The sequence below is a fragment of the Schistocerca nitens genome, chromosome 2 (genome assembly GCF_023898315.1).
Source record: "Schistocerca nitens isolate TAMUIC-IGC-003100 chromosome 2, iqSchNite1.1, whole genome shotgun sequence".
NCBI classification, from domain to species: Eukaryota; Metazoa; Arthropoda; class Insecta; order Orthoptera; family Acrididae; genus Schistocerca; species Schistocerca nitens.
Window position 1 is genome coordinate 467,314,590 of NC_064615.1, and position 26,671 is coordinate 467,341,260.

The window sequence follows — 26,671 nt, forward strand, 5'->3', positions numbered from 1 at the left end:
ACTCTTATAACAGCCATTTGGTTTCTATACAAATTGTAAATAGTCTTTCGCTCCCTGTATTTTACCCCTGCAACCTTCAGAATTTGAAAGAGAGTATTCCAGTCAACATTGTCAAAAGCTTTCTCTAAGTCTACAAATGCTAGAAACGTAGGTTTGCCTTTCCGCAATCTAGCTTCTAAGATAAGTCGTAGGGTCAGTATTGCCTCACGTATTCCCATATTTCTACGGAATCCAAACTGATCTTCCCCTAGGTCGGCTTCTACTACACTCCTGGAAATTGAAATAAGAACACCGTGAATTCATTGTCCCAGGAAGGGGAAACTTTATTGACACATTCCTGGGGTCAGATACATCACATGATCACACTGACAGAACCACAGGCACATAGACACAGGCAACAGAGCATGCACAATGTCGGCACTAGTACAGTGTATATCCACCTTTCGCAGCAATGCAGGCTGCTATTCTCCCATGGAGACGATCGTAGAGATGCTGGATGTAGTCCTGTGGAACGGCTTGCAATGCCATTTCCACCTGGCGCCTCAGTTGGACCAGCGTTCGTGCTGGACGTGCAGACCGCGTGAGATGACGCTTCATCCAGTCCCAAACATGCTCAGTAGGGGACAGATCCGGAGATCTTGCTGGCCAGGGTAGTTGACTTACACCTTCTAGAGCACGTTGGGTGGCACGGGATACATGCGGACGTGCATTGTCCTGTTGGAACAGCAAGTTCCCTTGCCGGTCTAGGAATGGTAGAACGATGGGTTTGATGACGGTTTGGATGTACCGTGCACTATTCAGTGTCCCCTCGACGATCACCAGTGGTGTACGGCCAGTGTAGGAGATCGCTCCCCACACCATGATGCCGGGTGTTGGCCCTGTGTGCCTCGGTCGTATGCAGTCCTGATTGTGGCGCTCACCTGCACGGCGCCAAACACGCATACGACCATCATTGGCACCAAGGCAGAAGCGACTCTCATCGCTGAAGACGACACGTATCCATTCGTCCCTCCATTCACGCCTGTCGCGACACCACTGGAGGCGGGCTGCACGATGTTGGGGCGTGAGCGGAAGACAGCCTAACGGTGTGCGGGACCGTAGCCCAGCTTCATGGAGACGGTTGCGAATGGTCCTCGCCGATACCCCAGGAGCAACAGTGTCCCTAATTTGCTGGGAAGTGGCGGTGCGGTCCCCTACGGCACTGCGTAGGATCCTACGGTCTTGGCGTGCATCCGTGCGTCGCTGCGGTCCGGTCCCAGGTCGACGGGCACGTGCACCTTCCGCCGACCACTGGCGACAACATCGATGTACTGTGGAGACCTCACGCCCCACGTGTTGAGCAATTAGGCGGTACGTCCACCCGGCCTCCCGCATGCCCACTATACGCCCTCGCTCAAAGTCCGTCAACTGCACATACGGTTCACGTCCACGCTGTCGCGGCATGCTACCAGTGTTAAAGACTGCGATGGAGCTCCGTATGCCACGGCACTGACACTGACAGCGGCGGTGCACAAATGCTGCGCAGCTAGCGCCATTCGACGGCCAACACCGCGGTTCCTGGTGTGTCCGCTGTGCCGTATATATATATATATATATATATATATATATATATATATATATATATATATGCTTTTATGTCGATGTATAATTGGTTTGTTTTGTAAATATTATTTGTATTTTACGCTGGGTCTTGCCTAGGGAAAACTATGCTATCCAACGAATACATCGATAGGTCGTGTGGAGAACGAAAGTGTTTAGGATCTTTGGTAGTATTAACTCTGTCGCGTGGAGCGCGGGCTGAGCAGAGTAGTGCAGTGGAGAAGGTGTGTTGTGTGACGCTCCCGCGAGTTGCCGCGCGTTCGGGGTTGGGCAGCATGTAATTGCGTTCGACTTGCTATGATAGTTTCTGACACGGTGTCGCGGACGGGATGCATTAGCTGGCGCACATCAAGAGCCCGTTTCGCCTGGTGACCGTGTCGAGAAGAAGGCGCGCCAACATTCAGCTTCTGCAACAGCGACGGCCGACAATGAGTGACTGTCGCCGCCTCCTCGATCGACGGCTTCAAACCTTCAATCAAGCAACAAGGAAGACTGGAAGCACGTAAAGTTTTAGAACTGTATGGCAGACCTCAGCTTTTAAAATTGTTGCATCACAAAATTACAGCAATTTAGCATGAACCTTTGTTGCTCATTGTCCCAATTGCATTGCCAAGCAGGGTCCCTTCCTTTTCCGAAATGAACCCGAGTGTCGTTGAAATTCAAACGCCAGCATCATTCGATTTCACTGCTTTAATTTCAAAGTTCAGTTAAGGTATACATAGCTGGCTACAATATTTAGATTACGCAAGCACAAATTAAGAGTGCGAGTTTTGTTAGCATATTTTAGCTTACCTGTGACTGCAGCTCAGCTTGGTGCGTACTAAATTTTACTATTGTTAATTGTTCAGAATCATTTAATTCAAGTTCGAAGTTAAATCTCTTATTTCTAAATTGCGTAGATTCAAGTAGCTTTTGAAATGGTTGTTGAGGTAGCCCAAGACTATCTGTATTTTACTGAATTTCGATATGCTTCAGAAACAAAGTTCACTATTAATTTCAGTCACTAAATTAACTTTCAATTTTCCGGTTTTATTAATTCTTTTGCTAAATTAAGTCGGAGTGTAGCGAAATTTATTACTTCTGACAAACTTTCAGTTTTCACACAACACGTGTCAACCTTCAGTTGCCACGCTTTTAGTGCTAATTATATGTGTAATAACCTTTCTTTTTCAGTTACTATAGTAATTGTCCTTAGGACTGGCGACCGTAATTTCCCCCAAATCTCAAATATATAATTACCGCTAGTTAATTGTTGACGTAACGGCCGCACATTTACTTTCTTTATTAACTTTACCCCTTTTCAAAATTAATTTCCACCAGTTTCATTTGCATTTTTCCTTTCATTTAGATGTAATCCTTTCCTCCATCTTTACCGACAGATTAACTTCGGTGACGATTGCTTTTCCCAAATTTCCATTAGGTACACCCGGTTTAATTTTTCACTGTCATTAAGGTCGATAAGTGAGGGGGAGGTTACAACTTCCCGTCGTGCGGCCGTAGTTCCACATGAATCACGCGAGTACAAATGACAGCTTCGCTAATGCACTGCCCTTTTACACCTTGCACTCCCATTACTTTCGTCACCTCAGTATATGCAAAACACGCTATCAGACAAGTTGGGTAAAAAGTAACAAAAGTTTCAAACCAAGAAAACTGCCGTTAACAGTATTTCTGACTTAGAGCTGTGTATAGATCTGGAAGAAGAGCTGGTTTCAGCTGGCGGGCCGTATTCGTGTCCCCAGTCCCCACTTCACACCTGATATTCTCTGTAGGATGTAGGTTCGCATGCCTCACTCGCCAGTCGATTCAGCGGATGTATTCAGCTACGAAGAATTCATCTGTCACAGCAGGCTCTATGCAGGTGTACACTATCACTTGTGAGGAGCATACCGCGCCCAATTGTAGCTCTGAAAAGTCACACATGGGCCCACATGTTTCCAAAACTGTTACGACTACACTGCATAAGTTTCTCTGGGAAGCCCTTACACGTCCTCCATACAGTCCCTATCTTTCCTCACGCGACTTCCATATTTTTGGAGCCCTGGATAAAGATATTCGTGGCTGTCGATTTGCTTCGGACGAAGAGGTGCACGCCTGAGTACAGTCATGGTGCGGTAGGAAACCGCAAAAATTTTTCCACGAAGGCATTGACCGTCTTGTCTCACAGTGGGATATCTATACAAACAGTTATGGCGATTACTTTTGGAATAATGAACAGATTACTTGCTTTTTCAATCTACCTCGTTTTCGTTTGGTTGCCCCACATACTTGGTATTTTTTGCGTAAAATAATGTGCGTTCTAGAACAAGAGTTCAGAACAGGTTGGTCAGATGCGTCCACTTTCCTCCTCCTCTTCCCTAGCTCTCAACATCCTGCGAATAGGAGGGCTCCGGTTGCCTCTCCAAAGTGCAGTACGCACTTTGCTCTCGGGCATTAGTTGGCTGAAGTGGGACGGTGCACACGAAAGTTTAAAAGCTGTGCTTCCAGAAGGTCGTAACTGAGTACTATGAGAACTATGGCTCAAATTTCCGTCCGAGATCGATTAGTGGGGCTGGTATCATGCGTGTGTGCTTTTTTCGCCTTAAAATACGAGGTCAAGATGGTGACGTTTCCTTTAAGATGGAGAAGCTGCGACCAGCGCAGATTGTTGTTGAGTTTAGGAATGTGCAATTTGTCTTGTGAGGTTTTAGGGTCTAATAGTACTTAATAGTCAGTTGGAAAGTGATAATGAATTTTTATTTTGACCAACAAGAATCACTGGTAGCCTTGCGAGTGACTCTTGTAGCCGTAATGATGATTACGCAACATTGTTGTTCAATTTGCTATTTTATCTGAAGAAATTTTCGTAGTAAAAGGTAGCTAATATCCCTATAATCATTATTTTTGTGAGAAAGTACCTTAGCTTGCCGCCTCGCAGCAATAACAGCAGACTCAACACCTTACACGCTACCTCTGCGCTAGGGTGACGATATCATTTGACGATGCCAGGTTGGTGAAGCTACTGGAAATTCTGTGTCTTGCTTAGACGTGGCAAGATACAGCTCTTTGAATGTGCTGCTACTCCAGTACAAATGAGCACAGTTGCGTGCCATCAGTTGCAACTCAAAGAAGATAATCACGTACTAAACTTCAGTATATTATTCTTAGCGATAATGAATGCGGTAGTATGCATCTACATCTATGTGGTTACTCTGCAATTCACACTTAAGTGCCTGACAGAGGGTTCATCGAACCATTTTCATACTACTACTCTACCATTCAACTCTCGAATGGCGCGTGGGAAAAACGAACACATGAATCTTTCCGTTTGAGCTCTGATTTCCCTTATTTTATTATGATTTTCATTTCTCCCTACGTAGGTGGGTGTCAACAAAAGTTGGTGATTGAAATTTCGTAAATAGATCTCGCCGCAAAGAACACCGCCTTTATTTCAGTGATTGCCACCCCAACTCGCGTATCATATCAGTGACACTCTCACCCCTATTGCGCGATAACACGAAACGAGCTGCCCTTCTTTGCACTTTTTCGATGTCCTCCGTCAATCCTTCCTGGTAAGGATCCCACACCGCGCAGCAATATTCCAACAGAGGACCGACAAGTGTAATGAAGGCTGTCTCTTTAGTGGGTTTGTCGCATCTTCTAAGTGTTCTGCCAACCAAGCGCGGTCTATGTTTCGCCTTCCCCACAATATTATCTATGTGGTCTTTCCAATTTAAGTTGCTCACAATTCTAATTCCTGGGTATGGTTCAAATGGCTCTGAGCACTATGGGACTCAACTGCTGTGGTCATCAGTCCCCTAGAACTTAGAACTACTTAAACCGAACTAACCTAAGGACATCACACACATCCATGCCCGAGGCAGGATTCGAACCTGCGACCGTAGCAGTCGCACGGTTCCGGACTGCGCGCCTAGAACCGCGAGACCACCGCGGCCGGCTCCTGGGTATGCAGGGGGGGGGGGGGGGGGGAGAGTGTACGCTAGAGGGGGATCTTGCGCTCCCGGCCCCTCCCCTCCGTCACTTGAATACTATTTTTATTCATTACAAAATTCTTGTACACTTACAAAAAGGATTGATTATACTTTCGCTAAATCGCAGATTTAGGAAGTTTTAACAAATCTTAGGCGACTTTGGCTTAAGCAACCGCTGCATAACTTATGTTGATTTGGTAGTCCAAGTGTTCATGGAAAATCACGCCATTCAGTAGAACTGCGGTTTTGCGCTGAACTAAACTCAAGGCATATGTGAACCTTTGTAGATCCGCGCTGAAGCAGGGCGCTGATGACCTCGATGTTGAGAGCCCATAAGCCCCAACACACACACACCGCGCTGAAGCAAGAGTCCCCCATCTTTTACTGATTGCTCCCCATGTCCGCTAGTGCTGGGTACAGGTGGTGAGGTTTTACACAGGAGAACGCAGAAGAACTCGGTCGTGTTATACGGTATCTGGGTGCGCTTGTTTCAGTCGCAGCAAAACCTTTGTGAAAATATTCATTCGTCTGAAAGGCAAGAGATGTTTTTGGAAACATCAATACACACGTTTTTATCTAGGACATAATCTTTAGTATGCGCGACACAGTCGATTTTGTACGAAATCTTTAATATTCTAGTACATACTCTTACTTCCTCTCCCGGCCCCACAAACCGCAGTCGGTTTTTGGCCTCATCAAGTAGCCTCCTCCACAGTATTCTGTCTTCGGCATCTTCTTTCCTACCTCCCAGTATCTGGAGATCCTTGGCAACCTGGTCTCTCCATCTCATTTTCGGCCTGCCTAGAGGTCTCCATCCTTCCGGTTCATTCTCTGAGACTTCTCACAGTAAATATCCCTGCTCTCTTCTACACACGAGGCCTGCCCATATTAGTCCTCTAGTTTTGGCCTCTGCAACTACATCTGGTTCATTGTATAGCTCCCTGTTCATTCTTCTTTGCTATTTTCCTCAAAAATGGTTCAAATGGTTCTGAGCACTATGGGACTTAACATCTCAGGTCATCAGTCCCCAGCACTTAGAACTACTTAAACCTAACATCACACACATCCATGCCCCAGGCAGGATTCGAACCTGGAACCGTAGTAGTCGCCCGGTTCCAGACTGAAGCGCCTAGAACCGCTCGGCCACAGCGGCAGGCGCCATTTTCCTCCCTCACAGAGTGGTCCAAACATTTTTCGCAGGATTTTATTTTCAAAAACTTTTATCTTTCTCTCCGTGTATTTATATATTCTCCACATTTCTGCCCCCTATAGTAATACTGTTCTGATTATGGTTTTATATATTCTTACTTTGGTTCCTCTTGAAAAATTTTTTGATGACAGTAGTTTGTTGAGTGAGTATGATGCTCTGGATGCAGCTTTGATCCTCGCCGCTATTTCTTGCTTCCCATCGTTTTTGTTGTTTACTACTACCCCCAAATATTTAAACTCATGTACCTCTTCAAACATGTGATTATCGATCCGCAGAGTTTCCTGTCTCTTTGTTCTGTAATTTCTTTCTACCCTCATGAATTTTATTTTCACATCATTTACTTCTAATCCAGCTTCCTTTAATTTCTGAAAGAGTCTTTTTGCCAGTATTTTCAACGATTAGTGCTACGTCATCTGCAAAGGCCAGTGCATGTATTTTTGCTCCTATTTTAACTCCCTCTTATGCTTCACTTGCTGCGTCCAGCGCTTCCTGTACAACGTTGAACAAGAGGGATGATATTCCATCTCCTTGCCTGACTCCTGTTTTTATGTCAAACGCTTTGGAATGTTCTCCAACCATTTTTACTACCCCTTTCGAGTGTTTCAGTGTCACTTTCACAAGATTTATTGCCATTGTTTCGTTATACTCCCAATATCTGGATATGGCTTCTTTCAGTATGAACATCTAGTCAACAGTTGAACGATTGTTCACAAATCCGCTTGTTTCTCATTAGTTATCTCTCTTAAATATGGCTCTAATTTTTTGTGGAGGATCTCGGAGAACACTTTATAGGCGGTGCTAATTAATGAGATGCCTCTGCAGTTTCTGCATTGTTTGTCGGCCTTTTTATGAATTTGTATTATTATGGCTTCTTTCCAATGCTCCGGAATTCTTTCTTCAATCCAGATGTTCCTTACAAGTTTCTGTATTTGTTTTGCAATTTTTATTCCTCCCTTCTTAAACACTTCAATTGTTATGCCATCTCTCCCTGGAGCTTTGTTGTTTTTTAATATTTTGATTGAGTCTACTGTCTATTTCATTGTTGGCGGTTCCACGAAGGGATCTACACTCTCATAATCATTTCTGCACTTCTATCTTCAACATTTAGAAGCTCCTCAAAATACACTCCTGGAAATTGAAATAAGAACACCGTGAATTCATTGTCCCAGGAAGGGGAAACTTTATTGACACATTCCTGGGGTCAGATACATCACATGATCACACTGACAGAACCACAGGCACATAGACACAGGCAACAGAGCATGCACAATGTCGGCACTAGTACAGTGTATATCCACCTTTCGCAGCAATGCAGGCTGCTATTCTCCCATGGAGACGATCGTAGAGATGCTGGATGTAGTCCTGTGGAACGGCTTGCCATGCCATTTCCACCTGGCGCCTCAGTTGGACCAGCGTTCGTGCTGGACGTGCAGACCGCGTGAGACGACGCTTCATCCAGTCCCAAACATGCTCAATGGGGGACAGATCCGGAGATCTTGCTGGCCAGGGTAGTTGACTTACACCTTCTAGAGCACGTTGGGTGGCACGGGATACATGCGGACGTGCATTGTCCTGTTGGAACAGCAAGTTCCCTTGCAGGTCTAGGAATGGTAGAACGATGGGTTCGATGACGGTTTGGATGTACAGTGCACTATTCAGTGTCCCCTCGACGATCACCAGTGGTGTACGGCCAGTGTAGGAGATCGCTCCCCACACCATGATGCCGGGTGTTGGCCCTGTGTGCCTCGGTCGTATGCAGTCCTGATTGTGGCGCTCACCTGCACGGCGCCAAACACGCATACGACCATCATTGGCACCAAGGCAGAAGCGACTCTCATCGCTGAAGACGACACGTCTCCATTCGTCCCTCCATTCACGCCTGTCGCGACACCACTGGAGGCGGGCTGCACGATTTTGGGGCGTGAGCGGAAGACGGCCTAACGGTGTGCGGGACTGTAGCCCAGCTTCATGGAGACGGTTGCGAATGGTCCTCGCCGATACCCCAGGAGCAACAGTGTCCCTAATTTGCTGGGAAGTGGCGGTGCGGTCCCCTACGGCATTGCGTAGGATCCTACGGTCTTGGCGTGCATCCGTGCGTCGCTGCGGTCCGGTCCCAGGTCGACGGGCACGTGCACCTTCCGCCGACCACTGGCGACAACATCGATGTACTGTGGAGACCTCACGCCCCACGTGTTGAGCAATTCGGCGGTACGTCCACCCGGCCTCCCGCATGCCCACTATACGCCCTCGCTCAAAGTCCGTCAACTGCACATACGGTTCACGTCCACGCTGTCGCGGCATGCTACCAGTGTTAAAGACTGCGATGGAGCTCCGTATGCCACGGCAAACTGGCTGACACTGACGGCGGCGGTGCACAAATGCTGCGCAGCTAGCGCCATTCGACGGCCAACACCGCGGTTCCTGGTGTGTCCGCTGTGCCGTGCGTGTGATCATTGCTTGTACAGCCCTCTCGCAGTGTCCGGAGCAAGTATGGTGGGTCTGACACACCGGTGTCAATGTGTTCTTTTTTCCATTTCCAGGAGTGTATTCCCTCCAAATTTCCATACCTTTGGATCCTTCCAGAACTGCCGTTGAGTCGCTCCAGGGGTTTAGGATGAGCTTTTTACCCGTGTTTTGGCTCACATACGCACGTGACAAATACATTTCACGACGTGCTGGACGTGCAGACCGCGTGAGACGACGCTTCATCCAGTCCCAAACATGCTCAATGGGGGACAGATCCGGAGATCTTGCTGGCCAGGGTAGTTGACTTACACCTTCTAGAGCACGTTGGGTGGCGCGGGATACATGCGGACGTGCATTGTCCTGTTGATCTGACTGATCAGTAAAAACATCTTGCATTCCCTGCACTTTTATCCTCCTCTATTCTTTTGATTAAACGATCCGTATGTTCTCTCTTTTTCCTTCTGAGATTTTTAGTTTCTCTATTAACATTTTCATATGCTATTTTGCTTTCGTTGGAATCTTCTTGTAAGTGTTTTTCCTTCGCTGCTCTTCGTCCTTTCACTTTTTGCTCACATTCTTCTGAAAAACATTGATTTTTTTTCTTCCTCCTTTTTCTTTTCCCGCACTCTTCTAGTGCCGCTTCATCCACATTTTTTTATCATTTCCAAGTGGTCTTCAATGTCAAGTTTATCTTCCATTGTTAGAACATCAAATTTGTTTCGCTGCTTGTTGACCAACTCCTGTGCTTTGCCGTTATCCTTCAATCTACACTCCTGGAAATTGAAATAAGAACACCGTGAATTCATTGTCCCAGGAAGGGGAAACTTTATTGACACATTCCTGGGGTCAGATACATCACATGATCACACTGACAGAACCACAGGCACATAGACACAGGCAACAGAGCATGCACAATGTCAGCACTAGTACAGTGTATATCCACCTTTCGCAGCAATGCAGGCTGCTATTCTCCCATGGAGACGATCGTAGAGATGCTGGATGTAGTCCTGTGGAACGGCTTGCCATGCCATTTCCACCTGGCGCCTCAGTTGGACCAGCGTTCGTGCTGGACGTGCAGACCGCGTGAGACGACGCTTCATCCAGTCCCAAACATGCTCAGTGGGGGACAGATCCGGAGATCTTGCTGGCCAGGGTAGTTGACTTACACCTTCTAGAGCACGTTGGGTGGCACGGGATACATGCGGACGTGCATTGTCCTGTTGGAACAGCAAGTTCCCTTGCCGGTCTAGGAATGGTAGAACGATGGGTTCGATGACGGTTTGGATGTACCGTGCACTATTCAGTGTCCCCTCGACGATCACCAGTGGTGTACGGCCAGTGTAGGAGATCGCTCCCCACACCATGATGCCGGGTGTTGGCCATGTGTGCCTCGGTCGTATGCAGTCCTGATTGTGGCGCTCACCTGCACGGCGCCAAACACGCATACGACCATCATTGGCTCCAAGGCAGAAGCGACTCTCATCGCTGAAGACGACACGTCTCCATTCGTCCCTCCATTCACGCCTGTCGCGACACCACTGGAGGCGGGCTGCACGATGTTGGGGCGTGAGCGGAAGACAGCCTAACGGTGTGCGGGACCGTAGCCCAGCTTCATGGAGACGGTTGCGAATGGTCCTCGCCGATACCCCAGGAGCAACAGTGTCCCTAATTTGCTGGGAAGTGGCGGTGCGGTCCCCTACGGCACTGCGTAGGATCCTACGGTCTTGGCGTGCATCCGTGCGTCGCTGCGGTCCGGTCCCAGGTCGACGGGCACGTGCACCTTCCGCCGACCACTGGCGACAACATCGATGTACTGTGGAGACCTCACGCCCCACGTGTTGAGCAATTCGGCGGTACGTCCACTCGGCCTCCCGCATGCCCACTATACGCCCTCGCTCAAAGTCCGTCAACTGCACATACGGTTCACGTCCACGCTGTCGCGGCATGCTACCAGTGTTAAAGACTGCGATGGAGCTCCGTATGCCACGGCAAACTGGCTGACACTGACGGCGGCGGTGCACAAATGCTGCGCAGCTAGCGCCATTCGACGGCCAACACCGCGGTTCCTGGTGTGTCCGCTGTGCCGTGCGTGTGATCATTGCTTGTACAGCCCTCTCGCAGTGTCCGGAGCAAGTATGGTGGGTCTGACACACCGGTGTCAATGTGTTCTTTTTTCCATTTCCAGGAGTGTATATACGACAATTTTATGATCTTTTATGCCCTGCCCTCCCTCCTTCTCCCCGCTTGGCTTTTCTAAGACTATTCTTTGGCGTACCACTGCTACGACTAGATAACGGTCTGTGCCTGCCTTTGCTCTTCTTATGGTTTTCACATTCATTATACTGTATTTATGTCTTTGATGTCTGCTCCCGTTAGCTGAGTGGTCAGCGCAGCGGAATGTTACGCCAAGGGGCCCGGGTTCGATTCCCGGCTGGGGCAGGAGATCTTCTTCGCTCAGGGACTGGGTGTTGTGTTATCATCGTTTCATCCCCATCTCCGACGCGCAAGTCGCCCAATGTGGCGTCGAATGCAATAAGTACTTGCCCTCGGCGGCCGAACTTCCCCGAATAAGGGCCTCCGGCCCACAATGCCGTACGCTCAGTTCCATTATGTCTTTGATCTCCCAGGATATGGTCTATTTGGTTTTTTGTTCTTCCATCTGGTGATACCCAACTTACCTCTGAATGTCCTTCCGCGGAAAGTGTGCGCTCATAACCCTTAGGTTCGCTAAGTGGCGTATACAGCAAAACCTCAAGGAGGGGGCGCTAAAGATATCTTGAGCTACCTTTACTTTACTTTAATAAAAAATAATCACGTCACATGCAAAGCTTACGAAAGTTTTATTTAAACTGATTATATGCATATACAAGACAATGCCATCTTATGATGTAAAAAAGTTACAATTGTGGTTCTCTTCCTTAAATGATGAATTCTATGCGCCTATTCTTCCTGGCAAATTGTTTAATTACATCGTCAATTGGACAATCAATGTCAGGGTGAGAGTTCAACAGAGTTAAGCCATTAAGTCGATCCTTCATTGTCGACCTCTGCCATGTCTTTGTACGCCGCAACGTTATTAATAAAAATAACAATATTTTTACTGGGAAATTACTATGAATTACTATTATTAATACTTCACAACCAACCGATCACTCTTACTCTTGACAAATATTCACACTTGCACTTGCTACAACTAGGACTTTTTACTTATTAATCTTCAGTCTTAATATTTCTGCTTCTGAATGTAAACTAGCTTCCTATTCGGCAAATGGTTCGTATTTATAACGCTACGTATCGAAGGTTCTCTGTACAAGAAAACAGTAGAATATTCGCGACTTTTCTCGAACAAATTTCAGACAAAATAACTAGAATGGCCGCGACTTTTCTCGTAGGTATGTGTTAGCTATCTATGTGCCAGACAGAAACGTATAAAATACGATGAGACGGACGCTCGTGCTACATAGGAAAGTACGACTACTCGATTCAGTCGAGTCGACTGACGAAAGAAACGAACGAATAGCATGCCATTTAGTGGGCTGCACATGCACAGCTTGGTAGCCTCACTCCATTACCATCACATTCAACATGTTTCCTAGTATTTCAGAAAAATCTCTCATTTAAAACTTGCTGTAAATTGTTTCCTGCAATTATCTAGGTATTTTTCGATTTTTTAAAGAGCATAATCAGTTGATTTAATATGCATTTGGTACCATTTATTTTGGCTACTGGGAGCCACGAAGTATCCTGGGGTGGGTTTCATCCCAGCCTCTCACCTGACTACAAAAATGTTCCATGTATTCGTCAATCATTTTCAACACGTATGAGTGGACTCGAGATAATAATTTAGATAAAATAAGATCTACTTTTTCGCATAGAATGTCATATGAGTGTAACAGAAGAGTACGATATGCTCACCCTAAGAATAAATGTTCAAATGTGTGTCAAATCTTATGGGACTTAACTGCTAAGGTCATCAGTCCCTAAGCTTACACACTACTTAACCTAAATTATCCTAAGGACAAACACACACAACCATGCCCGAGGGAGGACTCGAACCTACGCCGGGACAAGCCGCACAGTCCGTGACTGCAGCGCCCAGACCGCTCGGCTAATCCCGCGTGGCCCTAAGAATAAGATCCGTTTTATCGCACAGAATGTCATCTGTGTATAATAAAAATACATGCACACCCTAAGATGAACTCAGCGAGGTCACTGATGGGAGTAGCTGTGGACTGAAATCTCCTTTCCGTTTGTTATTAACTTTAAACAATGGGCAACACTTTTTAATGAGTCTAAGGATACATAAGGCGATTCCAGAATCAATTACCCACGACATTTTAACGACCGTTGTTGTTGTTGTTGTCGTTGTCGTTGTTGTTGTTGTGGTTGTGGTCTTTGCTTCGAAGACTGGTATGCTCCAACTGCCCGCGATTGTCTTTTCCTGCGCAAGCCACTTCATCTCTGAATAACTACTGCAACCTGCATTCAGTTTGAACCGCGTATCGTCCACGTTTCACTTCTGTACAACACTACACTCCATACAAATATATTCAGAAAAGACTTCCTAACATTTAAATTTATATTCGTTGTTAGTAAATTCCTCTTTTTCAGAAATGCTGTTCTTGCTATAGACAGTCTCTCTACTTCCGCCATCATCAGTTACTTTGTAGCCCAAAAAGCAAAAATCTTGTATTACTTTTAGTGTCTCAATTCCTAAACTAATCTAAACCAATTTCCTCTCCGTCATCTGATTTAACTGGACTACATTTCATTACGCTTGTTTTACTACGACTGATGTCCATCTAATAACCTCTGCTCTTTCAATTCCTTTGCTATCTCTTATAGAATTACAGTGTTACTGGCAAACCTCGAAGTTTTTATTTCTTCTCCCTGAACATTAAATCCTTTCTCAAATTTCTCTTTAGTTTCCTTTACTGCTTGTTCAACGTACAGGTGGTGTAACATCATCCTATTTCACTCCCTTCGCAATTTACTTTGCATTTACAGTACTGCCGAGAAAGATGCGCCACTGAGGGCTCAAAGAGAAATCAGAATGTGAACGAACTAAAACTATGTTTTTTTAACAGATTTACTTTTCTGGACACTTCTTGACAGATAAGAGAAGCGTGTCTAATATACGGGTAACTGGATTCTCCACTAGCAAGGAATCGTTGAGTAGCTCAAACTTCACAGAAGATGTAATTGCTTTTTAATCGACAGTCCTCCTTCGTTAATTTCTGTTGCACAAGGTCAGTAGGAATCGCTAATTAAACCTGCTTATCCTCAAACAATTTCGATGCTAATTCCCGCGCTGTAACAGAACTTCCTTTATGAAAAATGTCGAGTTTATCCTCTCCTCCATCTGCTTATCCACTTTTTTAACCATTAATGACCGTTTTCTTCTATTCGTGTTGTCACTACTATGATGCATATGATGCAGCAGCTACAGAGAAAGGAAGAATTGCTTATTTCCTTCTCTCTCTCTCTCACACACACACACACACACACACACACACACACACACACACACACACACACACACATATATATATATATATATATATATATATATATATATATATATATATTACACACACGCACACACACATATATATACACTCCTGGAAATTGAAATAAGAACACCGTGAATTCATTGTCCCAGGAAGGGGAAACTTTATTGACACATTCCTGGGGTCAGATACATCACATGATCACACTGACAGAACCACAGGCACATAGACACAGGCAACAGAGCATGCACAATGTCGGCACTAGTACAGTGTATATCCACCTTTCGCAGCAATGCAGGCTGCTATTCTCCCATGGAGACGATCGTAGAGATGCTGGATGTAGTCCTGTGGAACGGCTTGCCATGCCATTTCCACCTGGCGCCTCAGTTGGACCAGCGTTCGTGCTGGACGTGCAGACCGCGTGAGACGACGCTTCATCCAGTCCCAAACATGCTCAATGGGGGACAGATCCGGAGATCTTGCTGGCCAGGGTAGTTGACTTACACCTTCTAGAGCACGTTGGGTGGCACGGGATACATGCGGACGTGCATTGTCCTGTTGGAACAGCAAGTTCCCTTGCTGGTCTAGGAATGGTAGAACGATGGGTTCGATGACGGTTTGGATGTACCGTGCACTATTCAGTGTCCCCTCGACGATCACCAGTGGTGTACGGCCAATGTAGGAGATCGCTCCCCACACCACGATGCCGGGTGTTGGCCCTGTGTGCCTCGGTCGTATGCAGTCCTGATTGTGGCGCTCACCTGCACGGCGCCAAACACGCATACGACCATCATTGGCACCAAGGCAGAAGCGACTCTCATCGCTGAAGACGACACGTCTCCATTCGTCCCTCCATTCACGCCTGTCGCGACACCACTGGAGGCGGGCTGCACGATGTTGGGGCGTGAGCGGAAGACGGCCTAACGGTGTGCGGGACCGTAGCCCAGCTTCATGGAGACGGTTGCGAATGGTCCTCGCCGATACCCCAGGAGCAACAGTGTCCCTAATTTGCTGGGAAGTGGCGGTGCGGTCCCCTACGGCACTGCGTAGGATCCTACGGTCTTGGCGTGCATCCGTGCGTCGCTGCGGTCCGGTCCCAGGTCGACGGGCACGTGCACCTTCCGCCGACGACTGGCGACAACATCGATGTACTGTGGAGACCTCACGCCCCACGTGTTGAGCAATTCGGCGGTACGTCCACCCGGCCTCCCGCATGCCCACTATACGCCCTCGCTCAAAGTCCGTCAACTGCACATACGGTTCACGTCCACGCTGTCGCGGCATGCTACCAGTGTTAAAGGCTGCGATGGAGCTCCGTATGCCACGGCAAACTGGCTGACACTGACGGCGGCGGTGCACAAATGCTGCGCAGCTAGCGCCATTCGACGGCCAACACCGCGGTTCCTGGTGTGTCCGCTGTGCCGTGCGTGTGATCATTGCTTGTACAGCCCTCTCGCAGTGTCCGGAGCAAGTATGGTGGGTCTGACACACCGGTGTCAATGTGTTCTTTTTTCCATTTCCAGGAGTGTATAATGGTAAGACAGAGATTTAGGAACCAGGTTTTAAATTGTAAGACATTTCCAGGGGCAGATGTGGATTCTGACCACAATCTATTGGTTATGAACTGCAGATTGAAACTGAAGAAACTGCAAAAAGGTGGGAATTTAAGGAGATGGGACCTGGATAAACTGAAAAAACCAGAGGTTGTAGAGAGTTTCAGGAAGAGCATATGGGAACAATTGACAGGGATGGAGGAAAGAAATACAGTAGAAGAAGAATGGGTAGCTCTGAGGGATGAAGTAGTGAAGGCAGCAGAGGATCAAGTAGGTAAAAAGACGAGGGCTAATAGAAATCCTTGGGTAACAGAAGAAATATTGTATTTAATTGATGAAAGGAGAAAATATAAAAATGCAGTAAATGAAGCAGGCAAAAAGGAATACAAACGTCTCAAAAATGAGATCGACAGGAAGTGCAAAATGGCTAAGCAGGGATGGCTAGAGGACAAATATAAGGATGTAGAGGCTTGTCTCACTAGGGGTAAGATGGATACTGCCTACAGGAAAATTAAAGAGACCTTTGGAGAGAAGAGAACCACTTGTATGAATATCAAGAGCTCAGATGGCAACCCAGTTCTAAGCAAAGAAGGGAAGGCAGAAAGGTGGAAGGAGTATGTAGAGGGTTTATACAAGGGCGATGTACTTGAGGACAATATTATGGAAATGGAAGAGGATGTAGATGAAGATGAAATGGGAGATAAGATACTGCGTGAAGAGTTTGACAGAGCACTGAAAGACCTGAGTCGAAACAAGGCCCCGAGAGTAGACAACATTCCATTAGAACTACTGATGGCCTTGGGAGAACCAGTCATGACAAAACTCTACCATCTGGTGAGCAAGATGTATGAGACAGGCGAAATACCCACAAACTTCAAGAAGAATATAATAATTCCAATCCCAAAGAAAGCAGGTGTTGACAGATGTGAAAATTACCGAACTATCAGTTTAATAAGTCACGGCTGCAAAATACTAACGCGAATTCTTTACAGACGAATGGAAAAACTGGTAGAAGCGGACCTCGGGGAAGATCAGTTTGGATTCCGTAGAAATGTTGGAACACGTGAGGCAATACTAACCTTACGACTTATCTTAGAAGAAAGATTAAGAATAGGCAAACCTACGTTTCTAGCATTTGTAGACTTAGAGAAAGCTTTTGACAACGTTAAATGGAATACTCTCTTTCAAATTCTGAAGGTGGCAGGGGTAAAATACAGGGATCGAAAGGCTATTTACAATTTGTACAGAAACCAGATGGCAGTTATAAGAGTCGAGGGGCATGAAAGGGAAGCAGTAGTTGGGAAAGGAGTGAGACAGGGTTGTAGCCTCTCCCCGATGTTATTCAATCTGTATATTGAGCAAGCAGTAAAGGAAACAAAAGAAAAATTCGGAATAGGTATTAAAATTCATGGAGAAGAAGTAAAAACTTTGAGGTTCGCCGATGACATTGTAATTCTGTCAGAGACAGCAAAGGACTTGGAAGAGCAGTTGAACGGATTGGACAGTGTCTTGAAAGGAGGGTATAAGATGAACATCAACAAAAGCAAAACGAGGATAATGGAATGTAGTCAGATTAAATCGGGTGATGCTGAGGGGATTAGATTAGGAAATGAGACACTTAAAGTAGTAAAGGAGTTTTGCTATTTAGGGAGTAAAATAACTGATGATGGTCGAAGTAGAGAGGATATAAAATGTAGACTGGCAATGGCAAGGAAATCGTTTCTGAAGAAGAGAAATTTGTTAACATCGAGTATAGATTTAAGTTTCAGGAAGTCGTTTCTGAAAGTATTTGTATGGAGTGTAGCCATGTAAGGAAGTGAAACATTGACGATAACCAGTTTGGACAAGAAGAGAATAGAAGCTTTCGAAATGTGGTGCTACAGAAGAATGCTGAAGATAAGGTGGGTAGATCACATAACTAATGAGGAGGTATTGAATAGGATTGGGGAGAAGAGAAGTTTGTGGCACAACTCGACTAGAAGAAGGGATCGGTTGGTAGGATGTGTTTTGAGGCATCAAGGGATCACAAATTTAGCATTGGAGGGCAGCGTGGAGGGTAAAAATCGTAGAGGGAGACCAAGAGATGAATACACTAAGCGGATTCAGAAGGATGTAGGTTGCAGTAGGTACTGGGAGATGAAGAAGCTTGCACAGGATAGAGTAGCATGGAGAGCTGCATCAAACCAGTCTCAGGACTGAAGACCACAACAACATCAACAACATCTTCTGAACTATGTGCTGGACAATGATATAATTTTGTGGGTACATTCAGTGTTATAAGCGGCTACTGGCCGCGAAGTGTGTTGTGACTAGAGTTAGTAGCAAACAAGTAATAAAATTAAAACGTCATGGATGATGCAGTTTTCACGCATCTCAGTATTTGATGTCATACCTCCTGAACTATGAGTCGTACAATGACGATTTTTTTCTCGTACATTCAAAACGTGTATAGTTAGTAGTAAAAAATTAATAAATTAATTAAAATTTCATGCTTCATATGGCAGTTTCAGTGCATGAACAGCGAAATGTAGTAAGCAATTAACTTTTTTCCTTTCATCATTTTTTGAGGGTTGTCAGCGAGAAAAATTTTCATAAAGATTTGAAGTTATGTGTAAAGTTTGTTGCAACTCTCTGAGTGCTCTCTTTCTCATATACTGGATGACTACGATGTTGGTATTCGCACATCGTGGGCTAAACTGCTTTTACGGCCCAACCCCCCACCCTTTGACATGTGGGTCGTTCTTATCCCCACAGTGATTCTTTCCAGACAGCGCCACTATGAGAATGCAAATCAGGTTTGTTTTAAATACGCATTACAACGGTCGTGAGCGTTAGTTACCTTTGAGATTCGGGAGTTGATGTCAATGTAGAATGCCTTCAAAGGCGACAAGGCCCCGTCGTCAACACCCCACTGATTTTGAACGAGGCAGTGTAACAGGCTCATAAGAACCTGCATGTTCCTTCTACGATATTGCAGAAAGAATCGCCAGGAATGTAGCCACTATACGTGGCTTCTAGCAGTGATGGTCACGCGAATGTGCGGTTGCAAGGTGGCCACGTGGCACCACAAAGAGGTAGACCATCGTGTTCGGCGTACGGCTCTGGCGCATCGTACTGCATCTGCAGCTGCTGTATGAGCAGCAGTTGGCACCTCAGTGACAGAATGTACTGTTACAATCAGTTAAATCAGGGACAGCTCCAAGCGTGACAGCTGTGTGTTGGTTAGAAGAAGGACAGTTGAGGACTTGAGTTCTGGTCTGAGGTGCGATTTCGTATGACAGCAGCAGCACTGTCGTGGTCATCCCACGTACCCTGACTACAAATTTATACGTCAATCCGGTGATTCGCCCTGTTGTACTGCCATTCATGAACAGCATTCCAAGGGGTGTTTTCCAACAGGATAGCGGTCGCCCACATACTGCTGCTGTAACCCACCATGCTCTACAGGCTGTCGACATGTTGCCTTGGCCTGCTCGATCACCAAACCTGTCTCCAGTCGAGCACATATGGGACATCATCGGATGACAACTCAAATCGGATCCACAAAAAGCATTAACTGTCTCGGTATTGACTGATCAAGTGCAACAGGCAAGGAACTTCATCCCACAAACTGAGATCCAGCACCTGTACAACACAATGCATGCATGTTTGAATGCTTGTATTCAACATTCTGGCAATTCTGCCAGTTATTAATGTACCAGCATTTCGCATTTTCAATGGCGTATCTCATGCTTAGAGTAACTTGTAATATTGCAATGTTAATAAGTTACGTATGTTACATAGAGAAATGTGTTCCCAAATTTTCATTACTCTACATTAATTATTTGTTGATGTTGTGTTTTTTTTCCCGTCAGTATGCATACGAGGTGGAATCCAAAATTTTCTGGACTGGTGCTGCCATCTGTAAAGTAGGAGTAGTAGATCTTTGCACCACTAGGTGGCGAGAGCTGCATATCTGATGAGTCAGTGTGTGGAGTGACATTCAGCTGGGAGGTTGTGTTGTGTGTCCACAGTGATTTCCGTAATACTCTGTGTTTCGTGTGTGGCGATTTTACGATGGATCCACAAACAGAACAGCGCATGCGTATGAAATTCAGTGCAAATCTCGGGAAAAGTGTTACGGAGACCTTGCAATGATTCAACAAGTGTTTGGGGGGCAGAGCCTGAGCCTTAAGATTGTGTTTGAGTGGCATGCTCGGTTCAGGGCCGGCCATACAGACACTGAAGATGATGCTACACTGGAAGGCCCGTTAGCCACACAACGCCAGACATTGTTGCCAAACTTCAATGGTTGGTTCGCATGGATCGACGTTGAACGATTCAAGATCTTGCGGATGAAGTGGTATTGGTTATGGGACATGTCAACAAATGTTGACTGATGAATTGGGCACGCATCGTGTCGCCGCAAAATTTGTGCCAAGGATCTTGACTGCGGATCAGAAGGCACAGTGTGTTGAAGTGTGCACTGACCTTCGTCAGACCGCATCTGATGATCCAGGCTTCCGGTCACAGGTTATCACTGGTGACGAGGGCTGGATTTACAGTTATGATGCAGAGACAAAACAACAATCGTCACAGTGGAAGAGCCCGGGCTCTCCAAGACCCAAAAAAGCGAGACAGGTGAACAGCAAAGTGAAGAGAATGATCATCGATTTCTTTGATACCAAGGGAATTGTGCACAAAGAATTCGTCCCACGCAACCAAACAGTGAATTCTGTGTACTACTGTGACGTTTTGCGACAGCTTCGTGAAAACGTGTGGAGACGATGGCGTGAACTTTGGCATCCAGGGAACTGGCTGCTGCATCACAACAACGCACCCTGTCACGTGTCGTTGCTCAATAGGACAATTTTGGCAAAAAACAACATGGCGGTTGTACCCCACCCACCGTACTCGCCAGATTTGGTACCTTGCGACTTTGCACTATTCCCAAAACTGAAAATCTAGTTGAAAGGCCGTGACACCCTAGAGAGGATTCAAGAAGCATCACGGGCAGTGATGAACACCCTCAAAGAACAGGACTTCCAGAAAACGTTTGACCAGTGGCAGAAGTGCTGGGACCGGTGTGTACGTGCAGATGGCAGCTACTTCGAGGATGATGGTGACCATTAGTCCAAAGGTAAGGTTTTCAACTGACGGCAGCACCAATCTCGAAAATTTTGGATAGCGCTTCGTATGTATATACATACATACAAACATTCATTTTTATAATTTGTATGTATGTTCAAAATGGCTCTGAGCACTATGGGACTCAACTGCTGAGGTCATTAGTCCCCTAGAACTTAGAACTAGTTAAACCTAACTAACCTAAGGACATCACACACATCCATGCCCGAGGCAGGATTCGAACCTGCGATGTATGTATGTGTTTGTGTGTGTGTGTGTGTGTGTGTGTTCAAAAATGGTTCAAATGGCTCTGAGCACTATGGGACTTAACAGCTATGGTCATCAGTCCCCTAGAACTTAGAACTACTTAAACCTAACTAACCTAAGGACAGCACACAACACCCAGCCATCACGAGGCAGAGAAAATCCCTGACCCCGCCGGGAATCGAACCCGGGAACCCGGGCGTGGGAAGCGAGAACGCCACCGCACGACCATGAGATGCGGGCTGTGTGTGTGTGTGTGTGTGTGTGTGTGTGTGTGTGTGTGTAAGTGTATACGTATATAGCTATGTACAATACATATATTTACATTTACATTTATGTGTATGTATATGTATCAAATTCTTCAAAGACTGTTATAAATTTATTTTAATATGTAATCTCTATTCATAGAATGTCCAACAGTTACGTTGACAAACACACATTTTCCACACATAACCAAGTCTTGTGACAATGATGGATATAAAACATGAGAATGAAATCTATTCTCTAAATGGTAATTAATTATTAAAATCACTGTCGAATCACGTCTGTAGTAAGAACTGAATTCGTTGCTTTAGGATCAGGCAAGACAGAGAGGAGGGTAGTACAGTCTGCGAGGGGTATGGTGACGGGTGCGCAGAGACAAATTTTCGCCCAAGGCACTGGGCGAGTTCATTTCTTTGTTCGAAAGGGGAGGCCATCTTTCGGCTGATCAGCGATGACAGAATCGAGGCGCATGCCATGCAGTCTTTCTCAAACGATTTTACAAAAACTGTTCAGTAAAAACCTTTCATTTTTGTGGTACTTATAATATCATATGTTAGGTTATTGATGATGTGCCGTCATGTCGGCAATGGCAACAGTTACTGTGATATTTATGTGGAAGTAAGACACCGCGCGAAATTCGAAAAAGTTTACAATGAAAAATAGGGCTCAGTACGATTTTGTCTTTGATGCATATTACATAACATGTTGCTAAATATGAAATTCAGCTAACTATTGAATTTTTCTTTAAAATTGAATGGAGGTCTCTGTCTGTATCTAATCTAGAGAAAATTAATCTGATGCAGCACACTCACTTGCGATCGCACTGCGCCAGCGATAAAACCAGAGCGAAATGTTCGCAACGGTCCTCATATTTCATAAACCGTTTGAGATATCGAAATGAGGTTTTGGTAAATGATAGCACTCAAAGAGGTGAGTACCTTGCCATTTGTTTTTATGCAAAACTTCTTTATCTACCGTGTTTTTCCACCAACTACAGATTTTTTCGATTCAAGAATGTAATTTTTTAAGGTCCATCGACAGCTGGTGAAACGAGAAATGCTATGGATTTTGAAACAACCCAAGTGAAGGCACTACTCGTTTAGTTTGTACTGATGATGTTCTTTTTCGTAAGTTACTGACCTTGTTTTTCCTCAGTTCCTCATTTAATAAACTTAATGAAGCACTGTTTCAGAATTCTCCTGCAACTGCATCTGCACTACATGTAAGTGAGGTGAGACTGTGTAAATTACGCTATGTTTTGGCAAAATAAGCAAATTTTAACATGGGAGCAAGAGAAATGTGTAGGTTTTACTAAAAACTCGCCACTCATGATGCTTCTCTAATTGTTACAAATGGTTAATAAGCCAGGCGAAAATAATCGCTGCATTTTCAGCAGAATTCTTTTTGGATACTAACCAAAGCAGAGATGACATATACCGAGCGAGATGGCGTAGTGGTTAGCACACTGAACTCGCATTCGGGAGGACGACGGTTCAGTCCCGCGTCCGGCCATCCTGATTTGGGTTTTCCATGATTTCCCTAAATCGCTCCAAGCAAATGCCGGGATGGTTGCTTTGAAAGGGCACGGCCGATTTCCTTCCCCATCCATGCCTAATCCGATGATACCGATGACTTCGCAGTTTGGTCTCTTCCCCCAAACAATCCAATCCAAATCCAGAGGTGACATACCTTTTTGAATGGTTACCATGCAAGTGTGGGCATGGGGGTGGGGGCGAGGGCTTCTAGTTAATATTTACAAAAAAAAAAAAATGAGGATAGGCTTTAGTTTCAAAGTCACTTCCCCTCCTCTGCTCAGCGTTTTCCCTACAGCACCTGCCGGCAAACCCCACCACTACCTCTGTCCCTGTGCACACTCGGCTGTCTGCGCATGTACTGTCCACGTTATTCTGCACGGACTCTAGGTGTTTGTTTCCAAGCCACACAGAAGGTAACCCAGTTCCACCATTTCGCAAAGCGAAGAAGAATGGAAATTTTTTAAGAAATAGCTTATTCAGTAAGATCTTTTCTGCAAAAAGCACAGTTCAGGGTTCGAGGTCCGGCACACACATTTTACCAGTCGCTTTCAAGGCACTTATTAATTAATATCAAGAGCTCAGATGGAAACCCAGTTCTAAGCAAAGAAGGGAAAGCAGAAAGGTGGAAGGAGTATATAGAGGGTCTATACAAGGACGATGTACTTGAAGGAAATATTATGGAAATGGAAAAGGATGTAGATGAAGATGAAATAGAATATATGATACTGCGTGAAGAGTTTGACAGAGCACTGAAAGACCTGAGTCGAAAAAAGGCCCCAGAGGTAAACAACATTCCATTAGAACTACTGGCAGCCTTGGGAGAGTCAGTCCTGACAAAACTTTACCATCTAGTGAGCAAGATGTTTCAGACAGGCGAAATACACTCATACTTCAAGAAGAATATAACAATTCCAATCCCAAAATGGTTCAAATGGCTCTGAGCACTATGGGACTCAACTGCAGTGGTCATCAGTCCCCTAGAACTTAGAACTACTTAAACCTAACTAACCTAAGGACATCACACACACCCATGCCCGAAGCAGGATTCGAACCTGCGACCGTAGCAGCAGCGCGGCTCCGGACTGGAGCGCCTAGAACCGCACGGCCACCGCGGCCGGCTCCAATCCCAAAGAAGTAAAGGTGTTGACAGATGTGAAAATTACCGAACAATCAGTTTAATAAGCCACAGCTGTAAAATACTAACGCGAATTCTTTAGAGATGAATGGAAAAACTAGTAGAAGCAGACCTCGGGAAAGATCAGTTTGGATTCCGTAGAAACGTTGGAACACGTGAGGCAATACTGACCCTACGACTTATCTTAGAAGCTAGATTAAGAAAAGGAAACCCTACGTTTCTAGCATCTGTAGACTTAGAGAAAGCTTTTGACAATGTTGACTGGAATACTCTCTTTCAAATTCTGAAGGCGGCAGGGGTAAAATACAAGGAGCGAAAGGCTATTTACAACTTGTACAGAAACCAGATGCCAGTTATAAGAGTCGAGGGGCATGAAAGGGAAGCAGTGGTTGGGAAGGGAGTGAGACAGGGTTGTAGCCTCTCCCCGATGTTATTCAATTTGTATATTGAGCAAGCAGTAAAGGAAACAAAAGAAATGTTCGGAGTAGGTATAAAAATGCATGGAGAAGAAATAAAAACTTTGAGGTTCGCCAATGACATTCTAATTCTGTCAGAGACAGCTAAGGACTTGGAAGAGCAGCTGAACGGAATGGACAGTGTCTTGAAAGGAGGGTATAAGATGAACATCAACAAAAGCAAAACGAGGATAGTGGAATGTAGTCGAATTAAGTTGGGTGATGCTGAGGGGATTAGATTAGGAAATGAGACACTTAAAGTAGTAAAGGAGTTTTGCTACTTGGGGAGCAAAGTAAGTGATGATGGTCGAAGTAGAGAGGATATAAAATGTTGACTGGTAATAGCAAGGAAAGCGTTTCTGAAGAAGAGAAATTTGTTAACATCGAGTATAGATTTAAGTGTCAGGAAGTCATTTCTGAAAGTGTTTTATAAAGTATAGCCATGTATGGAAGTGAAACATGGACGATAAATAGTTTGGACAAGAAGAGAATAGAAGCTTTCGAAATATGGTGCTACAGTAGAATGCTGAAGATAAGGTGGGTAGATCACGTAACTAATTAGGAGGTATTGAATAGGATTGGGGAGAAGAGAAGTTTGGCACAACTTGAATAGAAGAAGCGACCGGTTGGTAGGACATGTTCTGAGGCATCAAGGGATCACCAATTTAGCATTGGAGCGCATCGTGGAGGGTAAAAATCATAGAGGGAGACCAAGAGATGAATACACTAAGCAGATTCAAAAGGATGTAGGTTGCAGTAGGTACTGGGAGATGAAGAAGCTTGCACAGGATAGAGTAGCATGGAGAGCTGCATCAAACTAGTCTAAGGACTGAAGACCACAACAACAACATTAAATAGTGAGTATTGACTTGTCAGAAATGACGAGCTGCTGTAGTTAATTTACAGCGTAGGTCTCGTACTCTGTTCGTAGGCGCGTTACCTCGTCGCTCGCCCGGGCTACCACCAGCAGACACGCCGCCGCCGCCACCGCCGCTGCCGCTGCCGCTGCCGTCGCCCGCATGGTGAGCCGCCGCTCTGTGCCTGGGCCGCCCTGGCCGCTGTGATATTGCGGGGCGCTTCCCACCGTCGCGTGACCCCACCCCGCCCCCTCCTGGCACGACATACACGTGCCGCAACCGTAGCCCCGCTATCGCTCCCATCTCCAGCGCGCCACTATATGTTCCAATTAAGCAATCTCCGCTGATTGTCGTCAGATTTCCGTGTACAGGGGAAGGCTAGCCGCGCGCGACCAATGTATCCGCACGATGGTGGGAACCTTTCAGGGGAACAGTAGTTTGCAGAGTTTCTCCAGCCCTCGTGCCCTGTATCTGCAGCGGTCTGTTCAGTTGGGTCCTAGAAAATTTAAGTATCTGTAAGTCATTCAAACATTTTCTGTACACTGTTTCTACACGGTCCAGTCACGTTAATGTGACCACCGGCTATGTTTGACGTCAACATGCAATAACCATCACTGACAGCAGGTGGCAGCACTAGCGCTGGAGGGTATCTAAGGCTTTTCAGGGGACGCGGGAAACGGTGCAGTCGTGGAATGAGATTTTAACTCTGCAGCGGAGTGTGCGCTGATATGAAACTTCCTGGCACA

At 45.7% G+C, this 26,671-nt stretch overlaps 1 protein-coding gene across 1 annotated transcript in view; it reads right to left on the reverse strand.

Moving 5' to 3' along the window:
- LOC126234443 (uncharacterized) overlaps nucleotides 1-26,093 on the reverse strand; it is a 112,319-nt gene extending 86,226 nt beyond the window's left edge. The window contains exon 1 of the mRNA XM_049943137.1: nucleotides 26,009-26,093. Coding sequence (XP_049799094.1) covers nucleotides 26,009-26,089 — 81 coding nt within the window. The 5' untranslated portion in view covers nucleotides 26,090-26,093. The remainder of the gene's footprint in view (nucleotides 1-26,008) is intronic.
- Nucleotides 26,094-26,671: the final 578 nt, after the last annotated feature.